Consider the following 27139-nt stretch of genomic DNA (forward strand, 5'->3'; position numbering starts at 1 on the left):
ATATTGAATAGGCTTCTGCGAATAGGGAAGTATTCGATTCAGATTCAGCCAATTCAGAGGACAGTGACTCGATTTGGAGTTTTGGAATTGCTTCAAAAGATTTGATGCTGTTTCGGTGATTCGGCCATAGACTATAATGGCGAATCACTGAAATACCTATAACTTTGTCATTTTTTGACAGATTTGGATGAAAACAGCAAGGATGGTAGCCCCTTCTGAGGCCATGAATCCTGACAAGTTTCAAGGAGACAGGTGCAGGGGTTTCTGGGAAACTGCACCTCAAACTGCTGAAAGCAAAATTCATGTTGTGTGTGTTAAGGCAGATCTAGATGAAAACAGCAGGGATGGTAGCCTGTAACAGGGGGCCTTCCTGGTGCTCAGGCAAAAACAGCTCACAAAAGGGACAGAAAGCCTGCAGATAGAGGTTTATGTTCTGTTTCTATGTCCCTCCCCCAGAGCACTGTGATGGGAAGGGAAAGATCACAGTCACTGGCCAGATACGGATGTCAGTCTTTCTCCCCGATCCCCCTCCCTCTTCTCAGTTTCTGTTCCCCTGAAAGACTGCCTTTTGAACCTCTGAATTGATTCAGAGGGTTTTTTTGGTCTCCCAGTTGGATTTGGATTTGGTGATTCGGCCTACGAATCGGGCTGAATCTTCTCCGAATTGGACTGGCAACCAAAGCTTCACACACCCCTAATATTAAACACTTTAAACTGCTAACTGGTCAAACTGCTGACCTGTACTTAAAAATCTTCTGTTAGTTTGTGGAGTAGTATCCAAGGAGAAGCTGAAGATGAAAGCTTTCCTCCCCCCCTGCTTCTGATTCAGACCAGCACACATGTGTACATTAACAGAATGAGAGTGTTTTCTTTACTGCCCTGACTTCTAGTCCATAGCCAAATAATTGGGAGAGAAGCAGGAGGGGAGGAGGAAGCAGTTCAGTTTAATAAACTAACTGCAGTTAAGTTTCTGTGCAACTGTCAGATTGCAGATTATTCCTTGAATACTGTTTATAATACAAAAATAGCTTACACTTTTGAGGTCCTTGGTACTTGTTTTCTTCTGGCTTTGTTCACATTTTGATTCAACAATCACATATAGTGTTACCACATTTATTCATTTCAGAAAAAGTATCCAGAGCAACACAATATAAAACATATATAATATATAAAATATAAATTAGGAATACACTTTCAACACAAAACTGGAGTTGGCTGGAGTTGTGTTAGTTACTATCATGTACTGGCATTCAATTACTGCTGTTCTTCTGTTGTCGTCTACCCCCTCCCCCCTTGGGAATCTTGAAAACTGCTGCAGGAGGGCCTATTATTGGAATTATAATAGTAAAGGAATGATTAGACAAGTTCTGATCAGAAAATTGCTTTAAGAAAGTGCTTTATTATATTGTTTCTATGCTTTCAGAGTTGAAATTTAAATAGTTGAACTGTGTTTCTAAAATTCCTTCTTGAAATGGATCTGGGTTTCAAAGGCAAGCTCTGTTTAAAATTCTTTGGCAATGGTTTCATGTCTGTGACTGGTGGGTTATGCCCTTTTTAGCAAGTGTTCCAAGCCTCTAGGACTTCAAGCATTTGTTGATACTTCTCTGCAAAAAGAAAACATAGAGAAACACAGGTCCTTTTATGGTTTGACTAATATCTTTTCCTGTTCTCCCTTTTCTTTTCATTTGTAGCATGCTTTTGTTAATTCCTGAATAAATACATTTAGAAACTGTCTTTTGCTGAAGGCGGTTTTATTTCGTTGTAATAACATATATTAAAAAACTATATTAAGGGTGGGGCCAATGATTACAGGCAGCAGTGTAAGTAAATTCTTGCTGAGAGGCAGTAACTATTCTTCAAAAAGCAACAATCCATGAAGTCGACATTGTCCAAGGAGTTGTGGAAAACATAATTAGGAAGGATTAGAATTGTCACAAGCCTTTCAGTTTTTTCTCCTCACGTTCTGAACGTGCTAACAGTTCAAGGGTTTGACAGGACTGTATAACAGGGCTGTGCAAAGCTTTGGTCACTGATTCGATTTGTCCCTATTCGGTGGACAAAATCTTAATCCGAATTGAATCAGGAGACCCTTTAATCTCTCTGAATCTAATCAGAACCTTCCGAATTGATTCAGAGAGATTCAGAAAGATTGCTGAGCCAGGGGAGTACGGGGGTTCCCGGCATGCTCGGCAGTGGACCCAGAAGTGGACTGGAAGTAAATTGAATCACTGTCTCCGATTCAGGCTGAATCTGAATCCAAATCGAAGACAGCCTTTCTTGCAGACCCCTACTGCAAATAATAACATCGGTTAAGCGTGATGTCTTCGTGAGTAATTGCATTAAAAGAGAAGTCAAATTCTCAAAAATTCCTGTGTATCAACCTTTGCCAGGATGGGTAGAAATGATGACTAACGTGATGACCATCTCTAGCACCATCTCCCAGTAAATCACATTCTTATTTAGCAGGCTACATTTAATTCATGCTGCCATGGCATACTGCCAATTTGCAGTCCCGTGAAACAGGAAATGCAAACTAAATCATTCCTGTTCCTAGTCGCCACCTCCACATAACTTGACTTGTGTGGTTGTCTGAAAAAAAATTCAGATCCCTATGTACATTGAACAGGAATGTGATTACCTGAATGAAACAAGCACACATTTCACATATAAGCTTAATGAGAGCGAGAACAAACTTTGGTTCTAAAAATGTGAAGCAGTAACAGAAATGGCCTCCCTACTTTAGCATCTTTTGTCTTTCAGGGAATCCACTTTAGAAAAGCTGGGAGTTTAGAAATAAAAATGGTTTTCCTCATTTTTAGTTCTGCAACTATGTGGGAGCAAAGTCATCCTGGAATCTTAGTGTCAGACTGTGTTTAGGGTTTTTCCCCTTATTTTTTTTTAGTCTTGCTCAGTAGAAATAGAGGTTCTTCAGTTGTATTATAGTGTCAGAGACCTATCTACAAACTCCATTTATTTAATGAGATTGTCACTCTTAATAAACATTATGCTAGTGACATATAAAAGAAAGCAAAATCTACTTTGCTCCCTCATAGTTGCCTTAGCTCTGAAGGGATAAAGTCAGTAGATAAGACTTGAATGCACATGGATTTACTAAATAAAAAGATGCTGTTTACATAGTCACTTTGAGAGCACTTCAAAATAGAAAGGAAAAAAAATATTGCAACCATTTAAAAGTAGAAAGGAATGTGGAAGTTACTGTAAGCATTGGGAGTGAAATAGGAAAGTCCCATTTCAGTTCCTTGCTTTGCATTCTTTGCTGTCTGGCCAGTTCAGGTGCCCTAGTAGAAGCATTGGTAATCCTAGCAAGCAATATGATGCTGCCCAAGGGTAGGGCCATGTATTCCAGCATCAGTTTAAACAGTTTTGCATTCTGGTACTGTTTTTGTTCAGCTGGTTCCACAACTTGTATAGTTCCCCTTCACAAACCCATTTTCACTATTTTTCTCCCACCTTTCTCGCTATTAGTGAAAATGAATTTTACTTTTATTGTTCTAAAAATTGATAGGAGTTTAGTAGGTTACCACGTCTTGATGGAGCATTACTGCTGATAGTTTTTTCCACTTCAGCTTTGTATTTTTCAAGGGAAAAAAGAATTGTAGAACAGATGTAGATGGTTATTTTACGTTTATATATTTGAATTTGTATTGGAATATATTGTACCTGAATATCGAGTGTTGGCAACTTGGAAAAAGCAGCATTGTTAGACCCACCCAGCAGACAGAACTCTATTCATCTGTAGTCCTTTTAAACAGTGGATGACGAACAGCCAAGGTACAGGTCTTTTCTTTTTTTCTTTTTTTGGTTAGATTAGAAGGGGCCCAAATGTTCCAAAATTGTGAAAATGTTACATTTAAGTCACCAAAAAAGTCTATAACCAGCTTTTGTGGCTTTCTGCTTTTCATATGAAAGCTTGCCTGCTTAGCTCTTACACCAGGTTCATGTTGAGCAGGAGAGTTACAAAGAAAAATGAGAAGGAGCTTTGGTTCAAATTCCTACCTATAGTTTAAAATAGTGCTGACTATGTTTCTTTGTTTGCAGAATAATGCAGAACATTGACATAAGTTGTTCAGGTTAAAATGATTTAATGCAAAACTTTCTTTTCTTTCTTTAGCAGCATCTCCACTGTGCTAGTAACACACACAGGAAGGAAAATTGCAGGCACTGCCTGTTCCACCTGGATTTTTTTATTTTACAGTACTTGGTTCAGGCATTACTCATCTTTTAGCATGTTAAATATAGTTCTCCCTTCTTGCAAATTGAAATGTTGGGGTGAGTGGTAGGGAAATATCCCTTGAGTTAGCATCTTCAATTAGCATATTGCTGAATCTATAACTTAAAGTGATACAGTATGAAGTGTTAAAAAGTGAATAAACCGTCCCTCCCCATGAAAAACATGGCCATAAGTTTTAAAGACATATCTTAGCAGTTGATTATAGAAATACCTAGTTTCTGTTTACTTCAACTTTTTTGAAAAGTAGTTCTGTAATTCATTATGGGATGGTAATGAGTTACATTGTTTTTTGACACAGTCTTTGAAATTCATTTAGAGGTGAGAGCTAAATTTAAAATGGAATCAGAATTATACAAATAAATAAACTTTTATAACTCCTGTAGTTCAACAGAGTTCAGGCTTTTAATTAGGGGTGTACCAATGAAGTTTTTATAGGTGATACCGATGGCTGATTATTAACCAGTCATATCAGCTGATACCAATTTGATAGCCAACATGCAGCCTGGCAGTGTGGAGAGCAGCATCCAGCCAGTAAGTGTGTGGAGGAGGGGGGAAGAGGCATGGGCAAGTGAAGAGGTGTGGGGGGGCACATTGAGCCCCTTACGGTGAGGAAGGGAGTGGGGCTGGGGCAGGATCCAGGGTGGGGCAGGGATGGAGCCGTGGGCAGCTTCTGCAGGGGGGCGGGAAAGGGGGAACGGCTCCCCACCACTGCATGCACCTCCGAGGGAGGCATGGGGGGCACGTGCCCCTGGATTTGTGTGTGTGGTGAGGGCGGGTTGCCTGCTGTGGGCTCGGGGATGCACTGGCCTCTTCCTGGTATGGAGCTGGGCTGGGTCTGTGCTTGGGCAGGCAGTGGTGGTGCTGGGTGGGGAATTGATGAAGGGGGACTACGGACTACTCGGGTAGTCTGCCCTGTCTTTCCTGCCATAACTTGTTGTAAATAAACTTGATGTACAGTACAGGAGACTGCCCATTTAATGCCCCAATGTCCAGGGTATTACACATAGCTCTGATCTTCCCTATACCGTGTCCCATGCCTCGCAGATGGCATGCAAACTACTGTTGACTCCCTTGGCCTCCTCGTTGGGTCTCACTCGGCCTCTGGCCCAAACTTGGCCTCAGGCATCTGGAGACTTACCTAGGCTACGTGTCCCCCTCACCAGGGCCTCAACTTATGCCCTCTCGCTGGGGCTCACTCCCTGAATTACTTTCATAGCTTCATAGATGTTAGGGTCAGAAGGGACCTCAATAGATCATGGAGTCTGACCCCCTACATAGGCAGGAAAGAGTGCTGGGTTTAGATGACCCCAGCTAGATGCCTATCTAACCTCCTCTTGAAGACCCCCAGAGTAGGGGAGAGCACCACCTCCCTTGGGAGCCCAATCCAGACTGATTGGCTACTCTAACTGTGAAGAAGTTCTTCCTAATGTCTAGTCTAAATCTGCTCTCTGCTAGCTTGTGGCCATTATTTCTTGTAACCCCCAGGGGCGCCTTGGTGAGTAAAGCCTCACCAATTCCCTTCTGTGCCCCCATGATGAACTTATAGGCAGCCACAAGGTAGCCTCTCAACCTTCTCTTGCGGAGGCTGAAGAGGTCCAGGTGCCCCTGTCTCTCCTCATAGGGCTTGGCCTGCAAGCCCTTAACCATAGGAGTGGCCCTTCTCTGGACCCTCTCCAGGTTATCCACATCCCTCTTGAAGTGCGGCGCCCTAAATTGCACGCAGTATTCCAACTGCGGTCTGACCAGTGCCCGATAGAGGGGAAGTATTACCTCCTTGGTTCTGTTCGTCATGCATCTGCTGATACACGATAAAGTGCCATTAGCTTTTCTGATGACTTCGTCACACTGCCGACTCATGTTCATTTTGGAATCCACTAGGACTCCAAGGTCCCTTTCTGCTTCCGTGCCTCCAAGCGGGTCATTTCCTAGGCAGTAGGTGTGCTGGACATTTTTCCTCCCTAGGTGCAGCACTTTGCATTTCTCCTTGTTGAATTGCATTCTGTTGTTTTCCGCCCATATATCCAACCTATCCAGGTCTGCTTGTAGTTGTTCCCTGCCCTCCGGTGTGTCCACTTCTCCCCACAGTTTTGTGTCATCTGCAAACTTGGACAGAGCACACTTCACTCCCTCATCCAAGTCACTGATGAAGACATTGAAGAGTATCAGTCCAAGGACTGAGCCCTGCGGGACCCTACTGCCCACACCCTTCCAGGTTGATACCGACCCATCCACTACGACTCTCTGGGTACGACCCTCTAGCCAATTTGCCACCCACCGGATTGTAGGCTGCACTTTAGTGCAGCCCTTTAGGTTGCCGTTTGCAACCCTACTCTGCGCCAAATACTGCGTAAGCCTTCAGGTGTCCTATGTGGTCCTACTCTATGTGGCCTGTTCTGCTGTGCCCCTAACACCTCTGCCCCTATGTTGGGCCCCAGGGTCCTACACCCCCACAGGCTCAGGTGCCTCTTCCTAGATGTGCCTGGCCTCACTACCTGTCATCTCCCATGGGCTTAGGTGTCTGGAGACGTGCCTGGCCCCATTGCATGCTCTATGACCCACTAAGTTGTGGGGGCTGGGGTTATAAGGCGCCCCTACCTGCCTTTCACTGGGGAGGCCACTGGCCTGGCATTTCTGGGTAACTACCCCACCACGGGTAGTCCCACCAGGCCATTGTTCCCCAGCAGGGTGTAGTTTCCAGTCATACCCAGGACCAGGAGCCTCCTGCCATCCCCATAGCTCCTGCCCTTCCAAGGATGTTCTGAGCAGCAGCTCCGCTGGCTAGTGTTCTTCCAGCTGCCAGCAGCGGACTGCTGCTTCAGTCCTGAGGGCCTGGAACTAAAATGGAGGCTGCTCAGCCCCCCGCCTCCAATCCCAGGGCTCTTTGTGCAGTCATGAGATTGCCTCATTATTCTGGCTCGTACCTGTCAGCTGCTCTGATGCCTGCTCTGGCCCTTAAAGTGGCAGGCACCAAAGGTGCTCTGCCACAGAAATGAAATGGCTGTTTTTGTTAATATGTATGGCAAAGTTTAAATATATCTATTTCTTACTAAATTAAGGCTTTATCATGTCAGTTTCTCTTATGAGCAGATACCCCACTCAAACGGATAGCACATTTAGCAATAAAAATCAGGAATGCAACACTACTATGTGTAATTAAGTGTGTAACCTTTATTTAACTATGTCATTTAATTGAGATGTTTTCAGATCCTAGGCTAATTCTGTGTACTTACCTGATTTATAACTGTATCCAAGCATTTCAGAATGTCTGTACTTTTAAAAGTAAATATAAAATTCCTTTTTAAAATCGCCCAGAGTCATGCTTTGAGAGGTGGTTGTGGTACTGTCCATATTGTTCTTTTAAGTTTATCTCTGTGCACAGTTGTGCTGTACACTCTGAAACAGGATGTGTTTTGGCATAAATTATAAATGTTATAGATAAGACTTATTATGCTTTATCCTGAACTAGAATAAATCTGTAGTTATAGTAGGGATTGTTACAACAGGGATTTTGTGTTTCCACATCGATACCTATTGCATGCAGAAGTTGCACTGTATAACTTTTAAAAATAAAGTTGAATAAACCTGTGCTTACATGTTAATTTGTCCATTTACTTTTACAAAATTGTTATATGAAAGTGTAGATTATCTAAACAAATGTTAATGGTGGCTTCATGCCAGTTCCTTATTCTATTTTTGTTTCTATTCAGTACTACATAGCTATTTACATTTTAATTGTTAAGGTTTATCTAACTATGGGTGTGGAAGATTTTTGGATTTATATTCCATAAGATGTTTTCTACCCCAGATAAATCCTAAAGCTGTCCTGTTATACAGTAGTATGCATTTCGGGAGGTTACTTTAGTTAACCCAGACGTGTGAACTAGGTAAAAATAAGGTGGCACAAATATAAATATACAAACTTCGTTGGCCTTCTCCCATGTACACACCAGTATGATTGACATAACCAGTTTAAACACTTCTTATGAATAACCTTTTAAATGAAAATACTCTGAAATATTTTGAATGATTATGGGTGCATCTGCATGTGTGCTTTACTGTGGAATTGACTAATTAGCTCCGGAGTAAAGTGTTACAGTCTAAAATGTGTGCCTGTATTAGGGCATAGTATAGTATATTAATTAACTCCACCATAGGATGGTACTGTCAGGGACAGTACTAGCTTATGGCAAAGTAATTTACTCTGCTGAAATGCATGTGTGGGCTGGCTGGGGTGCAGGAGTGCTATAGTGCAGGCGCTGCCTGCCACCTGGCCCCTGCACTGTAGCACCCTCGTGCCCCACCCAGCCCCAAAGCTGTCACCCAGAGCCTAGGGTTGACCCCCTGGGCTCCCTGCCAGCTCAGGGCTGTTCTGCCATGGTTCAAAGTGCTGCAGTCCTGGGTGCACGTGCAGACGCTGCATCTGGGAGCAGCTGACTCCTGTGTGAACTGTGCCAAAGTTTATCACGTCGTGCTAATTTAATGTGTAGGTGCACCCTATGTCATATATTTACAGATGCATGTCATTCTTCAGCTTTTACGGTATATCTTTCTTAACATAGCATCAGTGTTACAGCAAACTATTTTACTTCTGATTTATATTCTACACAAAATGTGTCAGGGCAAAAAAATACTCTTTTTAAAACGTCCCGCTTATGTCATGTTTCCATATAACTTTATGTAGCAAAATATTTGCCTTTCCCCATTACTTTTGGTATAGGGCATATAGATCTAATTTCTATTTTGTGTAAAGGAACAAAGGTGAATACACTATTTTGATGGACCCAGTATTTACTAGAAGGGCTTGCCAACTTTTGGTAGCCTGCCTAGATTTCCTTGGTCTATAACAGTGGCTCACATTGTTTTTAGACTCAAGACATCCCACCACCACATTTTTTTTAATGCAGTGGCACCCCTTCCTCAGCTTATCTGAGTGCTTCTCAGCTGGGTTCTGCTGCCAGGAAGGGATGTTCAACTGCAATAAAACTGTCCCCTACTGCAAAGCCAGGTCAGGATGGGCTTTGCCACATCCACATGCTTTTCCTGCATTAGGGCTCTGATCAGCTTCAGGAGTTACCTCATGCTGTGAGCTCTTTCTGGTCTGACACCTTAACTACTTCTCCTGGAAACAGAAGTGGGTAGGACAGTTCCAACTGTGCCTGTTTCCCAGAGGAGTGTGGTGGGGGAGTAGAGGGGTGGACTAGAAGGAACTGCTTAGCTCACTAGCTTCACTGCCTGCTTTAGGTTAATGAGAGAGCCCTAATGCAGGGAAAGCATGTGGGGCAGTTTTGCCTGCCCACTACCCCTAATGGCACACCTGAGTAGGACCCTGTGGTTCCCTGGTTGAGAACCAGTGGTCTATACAGGCCATGTCTACACAAGACGCTTACTGCACAGTAGCTCGTTACTACTGTGCAATAGTGTCACAGGGCACGAACTGTGGGTAACGAGCTACTGTGCATTAGTAACAAGCTAGTGAGCACTCGCCGTCACCATGAAGCTATACAGAGATGCTACTGTGCAGTAACACTGGTTACTGCACATTTACTACTTAATGACTGCGCAGTAATAACTACTGTGTAGATGCAGCCACAGTCTCCCAAATTATTCTGGGAAGCAAATTGATGTTTTTTTAAAGTTTGACTATTTCTGTTTCTTCTTTCATAATTCTCTCCATTCTTTCCCCAGAGCTGGTCTCTGCCCTATTTCATTTTGTCTGCTTAGCTTTCTACATCCTTTAATTTAGAGGGTTCCTAAATAGCCTGACATAGCCTGTCAAACTTCTCAGAACAGTATGGCATAACTTACTATAGACTTGCAGCAGCAACAGACCTGTCCAAAAACGTTTCTAGCTTTTTGCACAGCAGATTTTAATCAGGAGGTACTACTGGTAAAGCACTTCTGTATAGGATCTTAGTGATACCATAATTCTTACACAGTTCCAAGTCAAGCTATGCTAGTTGTCCAAAAAATAGTATTTCAATAGCCAAGTTGATGTATTCCATGAATGAATGTGAACATAGTGATTCATGTCATCCAAAAGTTGAAAGAAATCAGTATATACTAAAATATTCCACACGTTTCAGTGTCTTCCTGAATGTATTGTTTTTTGTACAGCTATATGAGACTTTGATAGTATATTGTTACACATCAGGGCACAGGGTGGGCAATTATTTTGGGCAGAGGGCCGCTTACTGAGTTTTGGCAAGCCATCGACGGCTACATGATAGGCAGCCCAGGGCAGATAAATATTAATTTTCTAATTTTTTTAGGGGCCCTGTGGGCCAGATAGAATGGCCTGGCGGGCTGCATCCGGCACCCAGGCTCCATTTTGCTCACCCCTGTTACATATTGATGTCCATCTTTAAAGCAATGTACAACAGCTCTTATCTGCCTGCCTTCTAGGAGTAAACGTTATTATCTGATTTAAAAAAAAAAAAATTTTATATGGAATAACAGAGAGAAACGAGTGGTTTGCTAGCGCAGACTAATGCCACGCATAAAATTTGATGAAAAGTCCATTGAAATTTGTATGTCTTTCAACTGATTTCATCATGCTTTGGACCAGGGCCATAATTCAGTAAATTACATTGCTTTGTCATGGACAAACACTTTACCCTGGGACATATCAAAATTGTCTTAGAGATACTGTCATGCATGCATGCATATTATATATATATATAATATAAAATATGCTGTCACGCATTTCTAATATTCAAAGGTTTGACCACTTATATATAAATAAGATATAGACGATATAAAAGATAAATGTGATCATATCTAAAATTATTGATCTAATAAATATTACTGTTATTATTTAGATTTATATTCCTCCAACAATAACAGAATCCCTAGTTGACAGCCTAAAATTTAAAAAACCACCGCATCCACTACTGCCTGCCTGTATCGAGTACCAGAATATCTACCAGGGAATTTCTGTAGTCACATGCTTAGAATATTCATATGAAATAGAAAATATCTTTTCTTCTCAGCACTCACAATTTTAAATGGATAAAAATGCAAAAGTTTCCAGGTAAGGCTAGACATTTGGGATGTTAAAAATGTATTCATGTTTTCTCTATATACAGAATGTTTGTGTGTTCAGCTTTAACATTAGCAGAAGAAGGTCAAGAGGACCATGGGGAGAAAATAGTGGAAGTCCCAGCATGTTTAAAACAACAACACTATTTTTCCAGATCCTTTGTCTTGAGTTCTTTACAAATATATGTGCATTTGCTTTTACTTTTTAAGTCACCTATTTATTTGACAGTGAATGTACAGATTTTTTTTTCACTAAAATGTCCCTAAATAAAAAATATATATTTCAAAGAAAGTAGAAAAGCCACCTCCTTAATCACCATATCAGTATTTTAGCATGCATATATAGCTTTTCCTCTTCTGTGATAGTTTTGTGTTTGTGTAGTTTTTCCTTAAATATTCTCTACTTTGCCAGTTATTAAGAGGTGCCAAAGTCATATTATTAAACATTTATAACATGCATTGTTCTTTATAGTGTGTGTGTGTGTACACAACAATAAAAGCTTTATCTATCTCCATAATTCCTATATACATTCCCACAAAGCAAGTGAAAGTTCCTACTTACTATGGACTTTTAGAGGAATACATTTTGATATTACTGCATTTTTAAAGAAAGCGTGAGCCAGAAAGTTGGAGAAAATTTTTGTGTCACGGCTTGGGGTCCCCAAGGGTGGCTGTGATGACCCCAGGGATCCATGACCGTGCCTGCTCCTCCTTGCGGGTGCCTTCTAATCTCACTTGCCATGTCTTGTTGGTTGAAATAATAAGTTGGGAGGCTGCCCATGAGTTTGTGGTCCCGGGTTTGCTGAACCCCACTAGATTCTGCTGATCTTGGATCCCTTGCCGGGTCTCACTTAAGGTCAGTGCCTCTCAAGGCCCACTAAGCCTTATGGGCTAGATGCGTAGCTCCAAAACTGCCCCTTTACCATACCCCATGGCTCACAGATTGTATTTAACCCTTGTCTCTTTTGATGAGGCTGCAGTCTATCTCAGTCTTCCGTTGTCACTGGGCCCTTGGTCCCTGTAGTGGTGCCCTCTGGTGCTAGGGTCTCTTCGCTCCCTGTAGTGGCACCCTCACTGGCACTGGGGTCACGTCAGCCCTAAGGAGGCCTCGTCCCCCCCCCCAGATAGCCTCATCCCAGTCCACCGGATTCAAACAACAGCATAAATACAAGCCCTTGGGCTATAACATAACAACAATAACATTGGAGGCCACACTCTGCCCCTTTAAGGAGGCATGCTTCTTTCTCAACAATGTGTGCCTCCTAGTCCCAGACACTTTAGGAGCTCCTAGAGCCCATTAGTCTTACCAGCAGCAGAATAGGCAACAAAGCGTCTTTGAGTAGCATTTATGCAACAGCTCCTTACCCCTGGCTGCTGACAGAGAACTAACCCCTGCCAGCCCCAGCCCTGGGGCTTATATGTGCCCAGATCCCTGTTTCCTTCTGGTCAGCTGACCGGGTGCAGGTGCCAGCTAATACCCTGATAAACTTTAAAAATAAAGTTGATTGTTATTCACTGGTGAGTAAATGTAGTTGTAGTACTTTAAAGCTATTTTACAAGAACATACAGCCCTTAGGTAAGGAGTGGCATGAAATTATGTTTAGTTTAGTCACAATTCCTTATCAGGTCCTCACTTTTAGATGGAAAGCAGAGGGATATAACTTGTAGCCTTGTGCCTTGTGGCTTGCATTTGCCAGTTCCATCATCTTATCTCTGTTGGCTGGGGTGGAAGCCATGCTTCTGCTTACAACTTTCTACAAAAGAGGAAGAAGAAGAAAGGGGGTAGTACTAAGCAGTCAGGCAGTGTGGTCTGTCTTCCTCACCCAACATGTCTGGACTAATGAGAGGGGTAACTAAACAATGGGGTAGTGGTGGATGGGTCAGTTTCAGGGCTTGTGTATATAGGCCAATTGATCAACAGAATTGTTTTTTCTGATCTGTTTCCCTGAGGGAAGGAAGTATAGATATTCTGATTGTAAAATAAGAAAAACTGGCAGGGAAGCTGGAAGACAGACTTTTAAATTTATTTCTTGAACTTTTTCTTTTATTTACAAAGTTCATGGAAAACTTTTAACAGAGTTGTTTTGTTGGGGTTTTTTTGTGAAACTGTCTTTTTATTTGTTTCCAGGAAATGGCTCTTGAAGTTAAATGAGGCTGGATAAAACGCATAAATGAAACAAAGACTGCTCTACATGTGTTAGGGCTAAAAACACCAGAAGCATTGCTAATCAGCCATTCCTGGTAACTTGTCATAATGAAGAAAATTAGTCTCAAAACAATTCGCAAGTCCTTTAACTTAAATAAAAGCAAAGATGAAAGTGACTTTGTAGTGGTTCAGCAGCCGTCATTAAGTGAATTTGGAAAAGATGACTCCTTGTTTGGCAGCTGTTATGGTAAAGATTTGGCTAGCTGTGAAGTCAACAGTGAAGATGAAAAAGGCAAAAATAGATCAAAAAGTGAAAGCTTAATGGGTACGTTAAAAAGGAGGCTTTCAGCGAAACAAAAGCAGAAAGGCAAAGGTAGCACGCCATCTGTAAGCTCTGCTGATGACGACACCTTTTCTTCCTCATCTGCTCCAATAACCTTCAAAGATGTGAGAGCTCAAAGACCTTTAAGATCCACATCCCTCCGTAACCACCATTATAGTCCAACTCCCTGGCCCCTACGGCCAACCAACTCGGAAGAAACTTGTATCAAAATGGAAGTGAAAGTTAAGGCCTTGGTCCACTCCTCTAATCCAAGCCCAGCACTGAATGGCGTTCGAAAGGACTTCCATGACTTACAGTCAGATAATGTGTTCCAAGAACAAAATAATGGATTAAAAAGTACAGAATCTCAGAATGGGGATTTACATCTTCACATTGATGAACATGTGCCTGTAGTTATTGGGCTAATGCCTCAGGACTACATTCAGTATACTGTGCCTTTAGATGAGGGAATGTATCCTTTGGAAGGATCACGTAGTTACTGTCTGGATAGTTCCTCACCCATGGAAGTTTCTACTGTTTCTTCCCAAATGGGCGGAAACGCTTTTCATGAAGAGGAGAGTCAAGTGGATCAAGATGTGGTTGTTGCTCCAGATATTTTTGTGGACCAGGCAGTGAATGGCTTGTTGATTGGTACCACGGGAGTCATGTTGCAAAGTCCAAGAGTTAACCACAATGATGTCCCTCCACTCTCACCTTTGCTACCTCCGATGCAGAATAATCAAATCCAAAGGAACTTCAGTGGCCTGACTGGCACAGATGTCCACGTAGCTGAAAGTATGCGCTGCCATTTGAATTTTGATCCTAACTCTGCCCCTGGAGTTGGAAGAGTGTATGACTCTGTACAAAATAGTGGTCCTATGGTTGTGACAAGTCTCACAGAAGAATTGAAAAAACTTGCAAAACAAGGATGGTACTGGGGCCCTATCACACGTTGGGAGGCAGAGGGAAAATTGGCAAATGTGCCCGATGGTTCATTTCTGGTTCGAGATAGTTCTGATGACCGTTATCTTTTAAGCCTGAGTTTCCGATCCCATGGTAAAACTCTTCATACTAGAATTGAACATTCAAATGGTAGGTTTAGCTTTTATGAACAACCAGATGTGGAGGGACATACTTCTATAGTTGATCTAATTGAACATTCGATCAGGGACTCTGAAAATGGCGCATTTTGCTATTCAAGGTCTCGATTGCCTGGATCTGCAACTTACCCAGTGAGACTGACAAATCCAGTATCTCGATTTATGCAGGTTCGTTCCTTACAGTATCTGTGTCGTTTTGTTATACGTCAGTACACTCGAATAGACCTGATTCAGAAACTGCCTTTGCCAAACAAAATGAAGGATTATTTACAGGAGAAGCACTACTGAAAGCTTATGGGATATTTGCATCTTGCACTTTGGGAACAACAACAAAAAAATAAATAAAAAAGAGAGATTGAAATACAGTTTACAAACTTTCATAACTATCAAAATTTTTTGCTGCCATAACAATATTTCATTTTTGTGTGTAAAGAATAGTAATGCATTTGTTTTGTTTTTTTTCTTGTTTTGTTTTCAGGTTTTTGGGGGGGACAGTTTTTGTTTTTTGTTTTTTTTTAAGAATGGTCTCAAGGTTTTTAGAAGTGTGAAATAACTATCTTTCATAAATGTGCAGATTAATCACAATGTGAATGATCAAATTCTCCTTATTTTTCCTCAAGTCCTTTGCTGCTATCCACTGTGATTTTTATGCATTGAAAGCACATTTCATGTGTATTCAACCATAAGTAAAAAATCAAATGAAACTTGTAGAATGGAATTTTTTTTTTTTTTTCCCCCTTGAAATGGCCTATTGTATAAAGATAATTGTGGAAAAAACATACTACTATGCTAAATTACAGAATTTAGATATACATTTAAAATGATTTCCTGGCATCCTAACTAAAAATTTCTGTAGAAGTACCCTAATTTAGAATTTATTAATTGATAGAGCTGTTTGATGGAACACAGATACACAGCCTGTCTTTGGAAAATCCCTTTTGCCTAAATAACATTATAATGTGTACACATTTCTGGTTATGAGGAGTTTTGTTTCATTTTCTTATAATTTTTTCTTATGCTTTTAAAAATGGCCTTTTAAAATAGTCTTTGACAATAGCTACATAATACAAATGTGGAAATTGTAATACTTGGATAAACATTGAACATGAATCACTGATGGCATAATTAAAATAATTTATAGAAATGTTCCTAATTATAAGAGCTATGAAGTCATCTATGACATAGACATATGGTAAGACACCTAAAATCCTCACCTTCTCGAAGATAATTTCTTCCTTACACCATACTTCAAAATGATAGGTTTTTTTTAAACATTTTTTCTTTTTTTGGATTTCCACATTTCAGATTCACTTGTACAGTTAATATTATTTTGGTTGTGTTTTTATGGGAGAGGGGACTTAAAATTTATACCTATCATTCACCATTTTTAAAATCTTTCAAACTGAAGAAAATGGGCTGTGTTTTAATATGCCATCATTAAGTGCTTCACTTACTAAAGTTTCAGAAGCTGTCATGAAAAGTATGTTTTGATGTATGGAATTTTAAATTTGTTGAGGAAATATTTCTAACTTCTGACGGGATACTGGGATTCAGAGCCTATAGTTAATCTGACCTTCTTATAAAGACTTCTGTATTCGAAGCATGGAGTCTAGATTGCAAATTTCTCTTTGTGCAATATTTATCCTTGGCATTTTCTTGGTTTTTCTCTCTGGCTGTACTGCATTTGTGATTTCATTGTTAAAGGTAGCAATGGCTATTTTTCTTAAATGAATCAATACTATATTTTTAGCTTGTCACCTTCCCCATCAGCAGTTGGTATGAGTTGCTGTTTAATAAAAATCAACTTGGAAAAAGGTTGTTGCAGTTTTGATGATTTTTTTTGATGATTTCTTATTGTAGCTAGCTTTTTTGTCCCCTATAGTGAGTCCTTAGTATTGAATACAGTATTGCTGCACAGTGCTGCAATGGCACTAACTCTTGGGTTGCCTGAATTGATACACTAAATTTATATATTTTTTTCATTTATTTTTTAGACAGCAAAAAAGAAAAATGAAAGGCAGGGGAAGCTTGTCTGTTGCTTGGAGGGAGGGAGGATAAGGATTTCTTCTTTTGTCCAATATTTTTTTTAACTTAACAAAATATTGCCATAAAAAATCCTGAACAAAGTATATATGTTTAATTTGTTTGCTCTGCCACCCGACTTTATGCAAGCTTGAATCCTGATTATTCCCTACTGATTTTTTTTCCCCCCTGAATCAGGACTACAAACCTTATTAAAAAGGCACAATAATCTATAGCATGGTACAGTGTTCTGATTTTACCCATGGGGAGGAAAAAGGAAATAATTTTTTTTACGGAATATGAAAAACCTATGTGTTAGGATGACATCTCCAACACTTTCGTCGCTTTAAAAATTCTTTCCCCATGCAAACTAGACAGACTACATAATATAAAATCACTGGAATGCTTAGTACATTAGGACAAGGGTTAAATTTGCCCCAGCTTTTAACAAATTAAAGATGTATTTACAGAATGCTGTGTGCAGAAGTATTTAATGGACCTTGTGCAAGAATTTTTAAATAGTGAAATTGATATTCAGAATTCATTACTATTTTAAAAAAATGTACATGAACTTGTGTGCTAAATTTCTTTCCCATTTCTTCATGTATTTTGGTATGTTTACATATAAAAGTTGATTATTTCAGAAATATTTATTTGGCTTATTTCACCCAATGGTTTTTAAATTATCTTCCTTGCCTTGTTGTGTTCTTTAATTCTGAACTTAATAGAAGGTCCAGTTCTTTTTGCCACTCTGCTTTCCATATAGTATTGACTAAAAGGATCTTGTCAAGTAGTTTCCACCTAAAAGGTGACCTACGTAGCATTTTTTTTTTGTAAATCTGAAAATGATATTTTTTGAATCTGCTATACAATAAAGTCAATTTTTTTTTTTAAATATCTGCTCTACTGAGAATCACAGAATACTTTTGTGTTGCTGAAGCAGCAGGAGAAGCACAAAAGAAAAAACCCTGTTTTGAAAATGCAGGTGGAGATGCTTATAGTTGCCTATTATAGATATTACTGTGACAATCACGGTAACATTATTTAGTTATAAAACAATTTTAAAAGTGCGTAGGAGCAACTGGAAATAGGAAATGTTGTGTTGGTTGTGTTTCATAAAAATGAAGGAACAAAATCTGTTTGCCAAATAGAAGAAAATAAAAATAATGGATAACTTTTCTTCCCTCTTAATAGAAGATCAATAATAAAGAATAAAAACTACTTGACCATGTCCTTTTAAAGTAAATTGGTGCTTATTTTACTCAGCACAACAGTCTGAGCATTTAAGAGGTGTGCACTTTTCACATATAAAGTGTTGTAAAATGTACTTGAAAACAGAAGTTTGAAATAAGACTGATTATTGATTTTGTGGTATTAATGGTAGATGTTATTGGTAACACTGGCTGCTTTGCCATTTGGGAAAATAAAAATCTACCTTGTATTTGAATGTTGTACATTAAATTACCAAGGTTTTCTTTGATTTGTAAAAGTGTTTCAGCCAAACAAATTGATTTATATTCTCTGATCCATTTGCACTTAACCTGCTATTGACATTAATGAAAATAATCTTTTTTTTATCAAGGTGAATTTCCATCATCAGTAGGTTCTGTAATACAATTATTAATTTTAAAAGTTTTCAAATAAGTGCATTTCACATTTTGTTAAATACATTTCTAAATGAACTTTGACTGCTGAGCTAGGCAAAATATGTGCAGTTTTCTTACCATGCGTTTCATATGATATGAATACAGGAACTATAAATTAAACCATAATACCAGCAATATATAGGTTATAATTCCAGTAAGGAATAGTCCTCATTTATCTAACTTTTAAATTCTAAGCTAAACTCTGGGTACAATAGTGATTGCCAGTTTTTTAAAATACTTTTTAAAGTTCTGCAAACAGTAAAACTTAAAGCATTCTTTGTTAAAACATGAAATAGTTGATAGCTCGTAACATGGCAAATATTATGGAATTTCCTGTATCTTGAAAGTTTCCAAATGCTACATGCAGTTGATGAAAAAATATTACTGAATTTTGTACTGAGTATATGTTGGGTTAAAGAATTTTTATAGTGGTGATGGAGTGCCATGAAATTAATATTTGCAATCCAGATTGCTGTAGTTTACACTTTTCTGTATGTTTCAAACCAGGTGTGCACTATTTGTGCAAAAGCACACCACAGAATGAATTATCCAAAGTCCATTGATTTTAATATGTGTTTTGGTTTGTAAACAAAATTATAGTAATTTCTTGCACATTTTTGAAAAATAATTGTATAAGGATTTATGTATCTGCTTCTAGATACAGTGTGTAAATAAAAATTTCATTCACAAAAGAATCCATGCAGTACTTGTTGACTTAATGAAACCCTGAAATATTTATTGACTTTTTTAGGGGTTTTTTTTCTATCAATAGCTGACTATTTTTATATCTCATTGATTGATGTGATCAGACCATAGCGGCAATTTTTCCTGCTACTAATATTTTCTAATAAGATATATCTATAGGTATCACTTTTGCTTTCTGAGGCAACTGGGAAAGCTGCCAATACATAATTAAAATAGGGTGTTTAAAATATGTTGGTATTCTGCTTCTAATATTTTCTTCTGAAAAAGGTAAACAAGAACAAAGAAGTCTTAATTTCAAAAGTATTTGAAACTCATGGGTTTTATGTGTTTTCTTTTTATTAAAAGTGAGAGCTTATCATTTTCAGGCAAGTCATCAATTAACTGTAATGTGGCTGGAAAATCGAAGTAAAACTATACCGTATTTCACAGTGTATAAGTCGAGGTTTGAAGCCCGATTTTGAACTCTTATAATTCAACCGTGATTACTACACCGTATCATTGTCCCCTAAGAGTGGAGCTGGGCTAGGCACTTGGCTGGCACAGTCCAGGCAGTGCTGCTTACAGGGGATGTGGCTGCACCAGCCAAGCACCAAATCTGGTGCTGTTTGCAGGGGACAGGGCTGAGCTCAGAGCTCGGCTGCTGTGGCCCAGGTAGAGCCGCTCTCAGGGGCTGGGGCTGGGGCTGGGATCGGTGCTTAGCTGCATGGCCTCATTCCCTGTGAGCAGCACTGCCTGGGCTGTGCTAGCCGAGCACCGCATCACTTGCAGGAGATGGGACTGCGCCAGCTGTGCGCCAAGCTTGGCCTTATCTGCTGCAAGTTCAGCTGCTACATCCTCATCCCCTGTGAGCAGCACTGCCTGGACCACACCAGCTGAGTGTCGACCTCAGTATCACTTGCAGGGGACAGGGCTGGGCTCAGCACTCAGCAGTACCACATGCAGAAGACAGGGCCAGGTTTGGCACTTAGTTGACATACCCCCATCTCCTGTGAGTGGTACTGGGCTTGGTGCTTAGCTGTCACAGCCCAAGCAATGCTGCTCGTAGGGGATGGGGCTGTGCCAGCAGAGCCCAGCCCCATCTGGAAGCTGTGCTGTGGCATGTGTCCACCCTACCAGGTGCCTGGCCCACACTTACGGCGTATAGGGGCTGGTATAAGTTGACCCCATATTTCTGATCCAAAAAGTTAGGTTAACATACACTGGATCTACAAAATTCCTCTCTTTGGATCCGAAAAATGGGGTTGACTTATATACTGTGTCAACCTATACACTATGAAATATGGTATATCTTTTATTTATTTGCTATTTTAAGTTTAAACATAAAATGAAAGAACACTTTAAATCAGAAGAATAATTAAACTGTTGAGAATAAGCAAATTATATTTTATAGATCTCTCTATAGCAGGGGCGGGCAAAATATGGCCCATGGGCCAGATGTGGCCCACAAAGCACTTTCATGTGGTCTGTGGTGCCCACCAACAAATTATGCCCCGCCCATGAGGGTGGGAGTGAGTTGCCCACGTTTACATCCCCCCTCCCCCAAACATACCTATCGTGCCTTGCTCCCACCCTCGTGGGTGGAAGGGCCGGGCCCATTCAGCACAGGTTCTGGGCAGGGCGGCTGCTGCTGCTGCCCCTGGGGACCTGCATGGCTTCCCTGGTCACCTGCTGGCTCCGGGAGGCAGCAGCTAGGGAAGTGGTGGGGGCAGGGCTGCAGCTGGGTGAAAGCATGGAGTGGGGGGCTGGGGCTGGCAGCATTGCAAAGCTTATGCCCAGGGGGGCAGCAGCAGCAAGGAGCTCAGCTGGACAGGGTGTAGGTGGGAGGGAAGTTGGGGGACTCCCCCCCCACGGTTCATAGAGCTGGCAGGCAGTAGCAGTGGCAGCAACACTGGCTGAAGCCCTGCCCCACTGGGCACCAGCACAAGCGCCCTGAGCACCCTGCCTGCTGTTACACCATGGGGGGAGTACAAGGGTCCCCACATCCCCCCCCCCCGCATCTTCCCTCACACCGCACAAACCCAACACACCCATACCCTGCCCCCACAACCCTCCACATATACACAACCTCCCAACAAACCCTATGCCCCCCCCACAGCCACACCGCCTACACACACACGTACCACACAAGACTGAATTTATTTTAGCGTTATTATGCAATTGCCTCTATAAACAGTATGCAAACACAAATCATGACGAAAATATTTTTTGTAATAAAATATGTTATAGCAGGTGTTTGACTTTTAGCATATGACTTGATTTTTTTCTGGTTCTAAGATGCTAATCCCCCCTCTCTCCCAAAAGGAGTATTTCCAGGGGCAAAGGTCAGGGGTGGGACTTTGGATCCCAAGATAGCGACCAGGGTGTGGAGCAACTGTCAAGGGGCAGGGTTACCTATGCGGCCCTCGACAGTTCACCAAAACTCTCTGGCCCTCCACCTGAAATAATTGCCTGCCCCTGGTCTGTATCTTCCATGCTCAAATTTTAAAACTCAGTTTTAATAGACATTTTAACTGCTGCTTCTGAGGTTTTGAAAATTCATAACAGCAGCTATTGGCCAGTGTCAGGTTTTGAACATAGAGTAGTTTTTTTAAAACTATCTTTCCCCTTTTTAAGGGGACAATAAGATTACACTGTTAAATTTGTGCTTGAAAAATTGTTAAGGATTTGATATGTATTGAGAAATATAGGCTTTTATTTCCATCTGTTTAATGAAGAACCAGCTGCTGTGTTTGTTCACATGTGTCAAAGCTGCTAATAAAGATACCATGTGATGGTGGCTCTGGATCTAAGTACATAAAGTCCTGAAACTGCTTTCTTTTAAAAAAAGGTCCATAGTTACCTCTATTGAAGCACTTATACTGAGGCCAATGAATTTGCTTCCACCTGCACCAGTCTGGAGAGTTTATTCTCAGTTGTTTCGGCTGATAAATGTGGGAGTTCAGGTGCAGTTTGAGAATGTAAGGAGACATTTAAAAAATGAGTGAACAGGACTGGAAAGTTTCTAATGTAGATCCCAATCTCTTTATATAGCATCTGCCTCGCACATGGAAGAGTAAAAGAAGGAATGAAGGCTTATATTTATGTATGTCTTGCCATATATTTGCAACATAATGTTTGTACCAAAAGAATAAAGCTTTGGCACTGAATATTCCTCCTATAAATATGAAAGATTTCTTCACAGATTTCCCACTTGTGCAGCCCACTCTAAATTGCAAAATGTCTTACTTATTCTGATTCCTTTTTCTACCTTTTCTTGTTATATTTTCCAGCTAGCGCAGGTATTCTATTCTTCAATGTTTGAGTAGTCTTAGACCTTGATTCAGAAACTATTTAAACTGTATTTAGGATGAAGTTTATATGCTTAAATCCTATGGACAAAAATGGAGCAGCAGAAATAGAGCTCTGAAAGGAGAAAGTCGTTTGCAGTCTTTTTTGTTTGTTTGTTTGTTTGAGATGGGCCGACTCAAAACAGTAAGCGTTCTGAATCCCCACAATGGAGCCCGGAATTGCAACAAACCAGTAGCCTTGACTGAACCACGTGATGTTCTAATGCAGCCGGTGGGATGTTTGCTGCCATGAGTGTGGGAAAGCAATAAATACAACAGAAGAGGCAGTTCTGTTTGACTGAAGTCAGGAAGAAAATGCAAATGAGGCTTTTTCCGTTTGGCTCAGAGTTGTACAATTGCAATGTGGAGGGTATGCAGGAAATCAGCTTGTTTTTTTTTGTAATTGTAGGGTGTAGATCAGTGTCACATTGCACCAAAAGCCAAAGGTATGGAGCAAAGAGAAGCAGGGGCTATGACTAAGATAGTGTAAGTTTGAGAGACTGTCCTGGATTCATGGGGCTCCACAATCCACTTATTCTACCAATTTTCTTTGTTTTAAAAGCACAAAAGGAGGTGCTTTATGGAGGGAAGGAAAGTGACAAAGGTTTCCTTTTGTTCAAATCTCACAAATGCAGGCTAACACTAAAAATCCTCACTTTTTTAACTGATTTAAGAATTATTGAGACAGGATCCTAGAGATTAGCCCTTGCAGAGTTCATGAATATGGTATCTCTGAGGGATGAGAATTGAGTTAATCTGTGGTAAGTGCTATAATTTTAAGTACTTTTTAGGTAACTTTTGTGCTGAGAGGTATCAGTGGGAAAGAGGTGGGACTTTCTAATAAACCAAGGGCTCTCTTTTGATCATCACCTGCTGTGGTATTTAACTAAGACGAAGCTTCATTCCTGACCACAAATTTGATATTCTACTAACTTTTGATTTGCTTTTCTGATTGTATCTGTAGGCTGTGGTGCATGCTCTGTACATCATGCCTATTACTTTTAGAAAAGGCAGGGATAGGCACCTGACCCTAACCTCCTTCAAATACAGCTATTCTTTCAGCTGCCATTCACTGCTGGAAACCTAATGCTATGGTGAGTTCCTGCAACTTGTCTATAATGTCTGTTTTGTCCATGTCTGCCTTTCCTCAGTTTCAATGTACTAGGTTCTGGGAGATGATGTAAAGAATTCAAGGAATGCAATTTTAGTTTGCCTCTAGCTCAATGGAGACCTTATTATAGAATACTGCAATCTAAATACCAACATAATATGATACTGATTAAATTATTCCTTGTGGGACACTTTCCTCATGTTATACTTTAGCTAGGGTCTACTTTAAAAGTAGTAGCATACTTCAATCAGTAGATGCTGGGAATTTAACTGAGCCCTAGTATCTTCCAGCAACATCTTTTTTAATTTAATTTTTTTTCACTTAAGCATAGAAACTAAACTCCAAGATTGGAGTAAGACTGTGATTACATGAGGTTGGAGTTGTTATATATTTACAAAATAAATTATATACAGCAATTCTTATGCAACAACTGTACAATAAATATAATGCTTATATATGTACATATAGCTAATGAATATTCAAACAGTCTGGTCAAGACACTGGCTTATTGGCTGGTGAATAAATATTCATGTATAATACAGACACACTGATTGGAACTGCCTTCACCTCTTTACAATACTAGTAAATAATACATAAAGCATATCTAGATTGTGCCTGGTCTAAGTAATATGCTTTGGTGCATCTACACAAGACACTTATTGTGGAGTAGACTTAATTAGCTCCACAGTAAATGTCTCGTGTCTACACACGCGGCCTTATTAGGTTGAAGTAAGTTAATTAACTCTGCAGTTAATGCAAGTATTATTCTGTCATGCATTTTTGACTCTACAGCAGCACACATGTAGACACTGATGTATGTGGCTGGCCAGGGCACGAGGGTGCTTCAGTATGGGGGCTGTCTGCGGGTAACTCCACACTGAAGCACTCTCATGGCACAGCCTGCCCTCTGCAGCATATTGAGCCAGGTTGGTTCAGCCCTAGGCTGGCAGGCTGACCCCCACCCCCCACTCTTGTCCTCTGTCAGCTGGGGCTGCTCTGACCTGGCTCAGTGTGCTGCAGTCCTGGGAGCATATGTATATGTAGCACCTGGGAGCAATAAACTCCAGTGCAAGTAGTGCCAGACTGCATTGCTTTGCCTTAATAGCACATGTAGAGAAACCCCCTCAGTACTGTTTTGGTCCCTGTGCATTTTTATATATATTTTGATCTAAAATTATCTATATTTACTAAAGCCCCTGTTCCCCACCCCCACATAATTTATGCAGTTCAGTTTCCCTCCCCTTTGGGTTCCCAAACAATCCTAATGTTTATACCCTTTACCGTTTAGTGCTCCCCCATTCTCTTCCACTGTCATTGCTTACCCAAACCAATTTCCCTCCCTTTTGAATCCCCAAATGAGCCTTATTTTGGTACACTTCACCCTTTTCCTAAAATATGGAATTTAACCCCTCCACACCTGAATAATGAACTCCTTCCTGGTAGGTTCCTGACTTGCTCCGTAGGGGACTAACGGCACTCATAGTTCATCAAATACTGTTTTCTGGGGGAAATTTTGTAAAGCCATATTCAGGCCTCCTCCCAGTCTCTTTTCATATTACACTATATTTATAAGCCTCCCCCCACCCCTTGTACCTGCTTATAACCTTGGGGGCTAAGTACAGACAGTCAAAACACCTGAGGCTGAATCGATTCAAGCTAGGCAGCTTCCTGTAAGCTGCGTAGGTTGAACCAATAATCGACTGAACTGACATTCAGTTTTCAATCAAGAAAGGCAGGGGAACACCTACACCGACTCAGGCCAGTAGGCAAGGGGCGCTAGAGCACATCTCCCAGCCTGCTGGCCATTGCCAGCCCAGCCAAGTGTCCCCAATCCCCTACTGTCCCCCCCACAGGGGGTTAAGGAGACCCCTGTTTGGGTGCTGGCCCATCCTGGGTGAGCCTTCCACTCAGGGTTTCCCCCAGTTCAGGCAGCCCTGGGGAACTGAGGGGAATTCCCCACCCCACTTCCCTTTCCCAGCTGCTGATTGTTTCAGCGGCTGCCACAAGAGGGTGGGGGGGGGAGCATTCTTCTAGGCCAGGTGTCTCCCATGCATCTCAGCATGGAGGTCCTGGGGAGGCTCTTCCTTGGAGAGCTTCCTCCTGCCCCAACCCAAGGTCCCTCAGCCCCAGGGAGCTGAGGGGTATTCTTCCCCTCCCTAACTCCAACTCCTTGCCTTAGCTGCTGCATCTCAGGGATAGCCCAGGGAGCAAAGGGAAATTCATCTGCTCCCCTGCATTAGTTTTGCCTCAGACTTGGAGCAGCTGAGGCAAAACCAGCTGCAAAGAAGCAGGATAATTTCCCTCCACTTGCTGAAGCTGCCTGAGACTCGCAGGGGCTGAGGCAAATAGCTCTGCCATTCAGGAAGGGAAGATTCCCCTGAGCTCCCTAGGGCTGCCCCAGGCTGGGGGACCCTGGGCTGGGGTGGGAGGAAGCCCCCCAAGGCAGGGGCTCCCTGATGCCCCCATGCTGGGATGCATGGGCAGGCACCCAGCCTGGAGGACTGCTTTTGCTTCTGTCCTGTCTGTGGCAGCCGCTGAAGCAATCAGCAGCTGGGAAAGGGGAGGGGAGAGGGCTGCCAGGGTCTGAAAAGTCCCCTGGACCGGGACATTCCCTCCCCCCATGTGACGTGTAGACCCTGTCTAGCGGGGGATGGGGATCTGTTCCCCTGCTCCCCCCATCTCTATGGGCTGACAGACACAGGCAGGAAGTAGGCTAAGGAGCAGAGGGGCAAGGCAGCAGGCAGCATAGCCCAGGGCTGCAAAGCATCCTGGGATGCTGGAGGACTGTGAGTGAACTTGAACCAGGAAGGGATCTAGGGCAGAAGTTCCATAAATGGGTTTGACCTAAATCAGTTAAACCTGATTGGATGCAGTATCAGACTTTTTGTAAACTGGTTTTGGTCATTTTGGCTAGAGACTGACATTACACAGAAATCAGTTTAGGTGATCAGAAACTGGTTTAAACCTGTAACAGAACAGATGTTCAGAGCACATAAACCAGTTTGAAAATAGCTGAAACTGGTTTGGGATAAACCTGGTTGAATGTAGTATCAGACTTAACTGATTTGGATCAAACCAGTTTATGCAATGTCTGTCCCAGACACCTTGCTGGTTTAAGATAACCTGCCCCCCCCCCCACACCCCAGCATGCTCTCTGGGCTGGGCGGGGCTCTTTGTTCCACAGCAGGGCTGGCCCCTCCCCTCCCCTCTGCTCCCTGGCTGCAGCTCTGGCAGAGACTGCAGGCTGTTCTGCCCCCCCACTCCCTGCTAAGCAGGAATCCCCGCCTCCCCTCTGTTCCTTCACCAGAGCTCCAGCACAGACTGCAGGCATCTGCCTGGTTTCTCCCTGCTAAGCAGGGATTATTCCTTCTGCCCCTTTGCCCTACACCTCTCAGCATTAGCTAGCAGATCTCATGCTGGCTACAGTCCGTGCTGTGGGAGATGACAAAGGCTTTTTGGAGCTAATTAACA

General features: G+C 41.6%; 1 protein-coding gene across 3 annotated transcripts in view; it reads left to right on the top strand.

Annotated features, from left to right (window-relative positions):
* Positions 1–19221, top strand: part of SOCS6 (suppressor of cytokine signaling 6) — a 42891-nt gene extending 23670 nt beyond the window's left edge. For all 3 annotated transcript variants that reach the window (XM_019490509.2, XM_006272310.4, XM_059724272.1), the window contains exon 2: positions 13419–19221. In XM_019490509.2, coding sequence (XP_019346054.1) covers positions 13545–15146 — 1602 coding nt within the window. In that variant the 5' untranslated portion in view covers positions 13419–13544 and the 3' untranslated portion in view covers positions 15147–19221. The remainder of the gene's footprint in view (positions 1–13418) is intronic.
* The last annotated feature ends 7918 nt before the right edge of the window (positions 19222–27139 follow it).

Source organism: Alligator mississippiensis, chromosome 3, assembly GCF_030867095.1.
Source record: "Alligator mississippiensis isolate rAllMis1 chromosome 3, rAllMis1, whole genome shotgun sequence".
In the NCBI taxonomy this organism is placed as follows: Eukaryota; Metazoa; Chordata; order Crocodylia; family Alligatoridae; genus Alligator; species Alligator mississippiensis.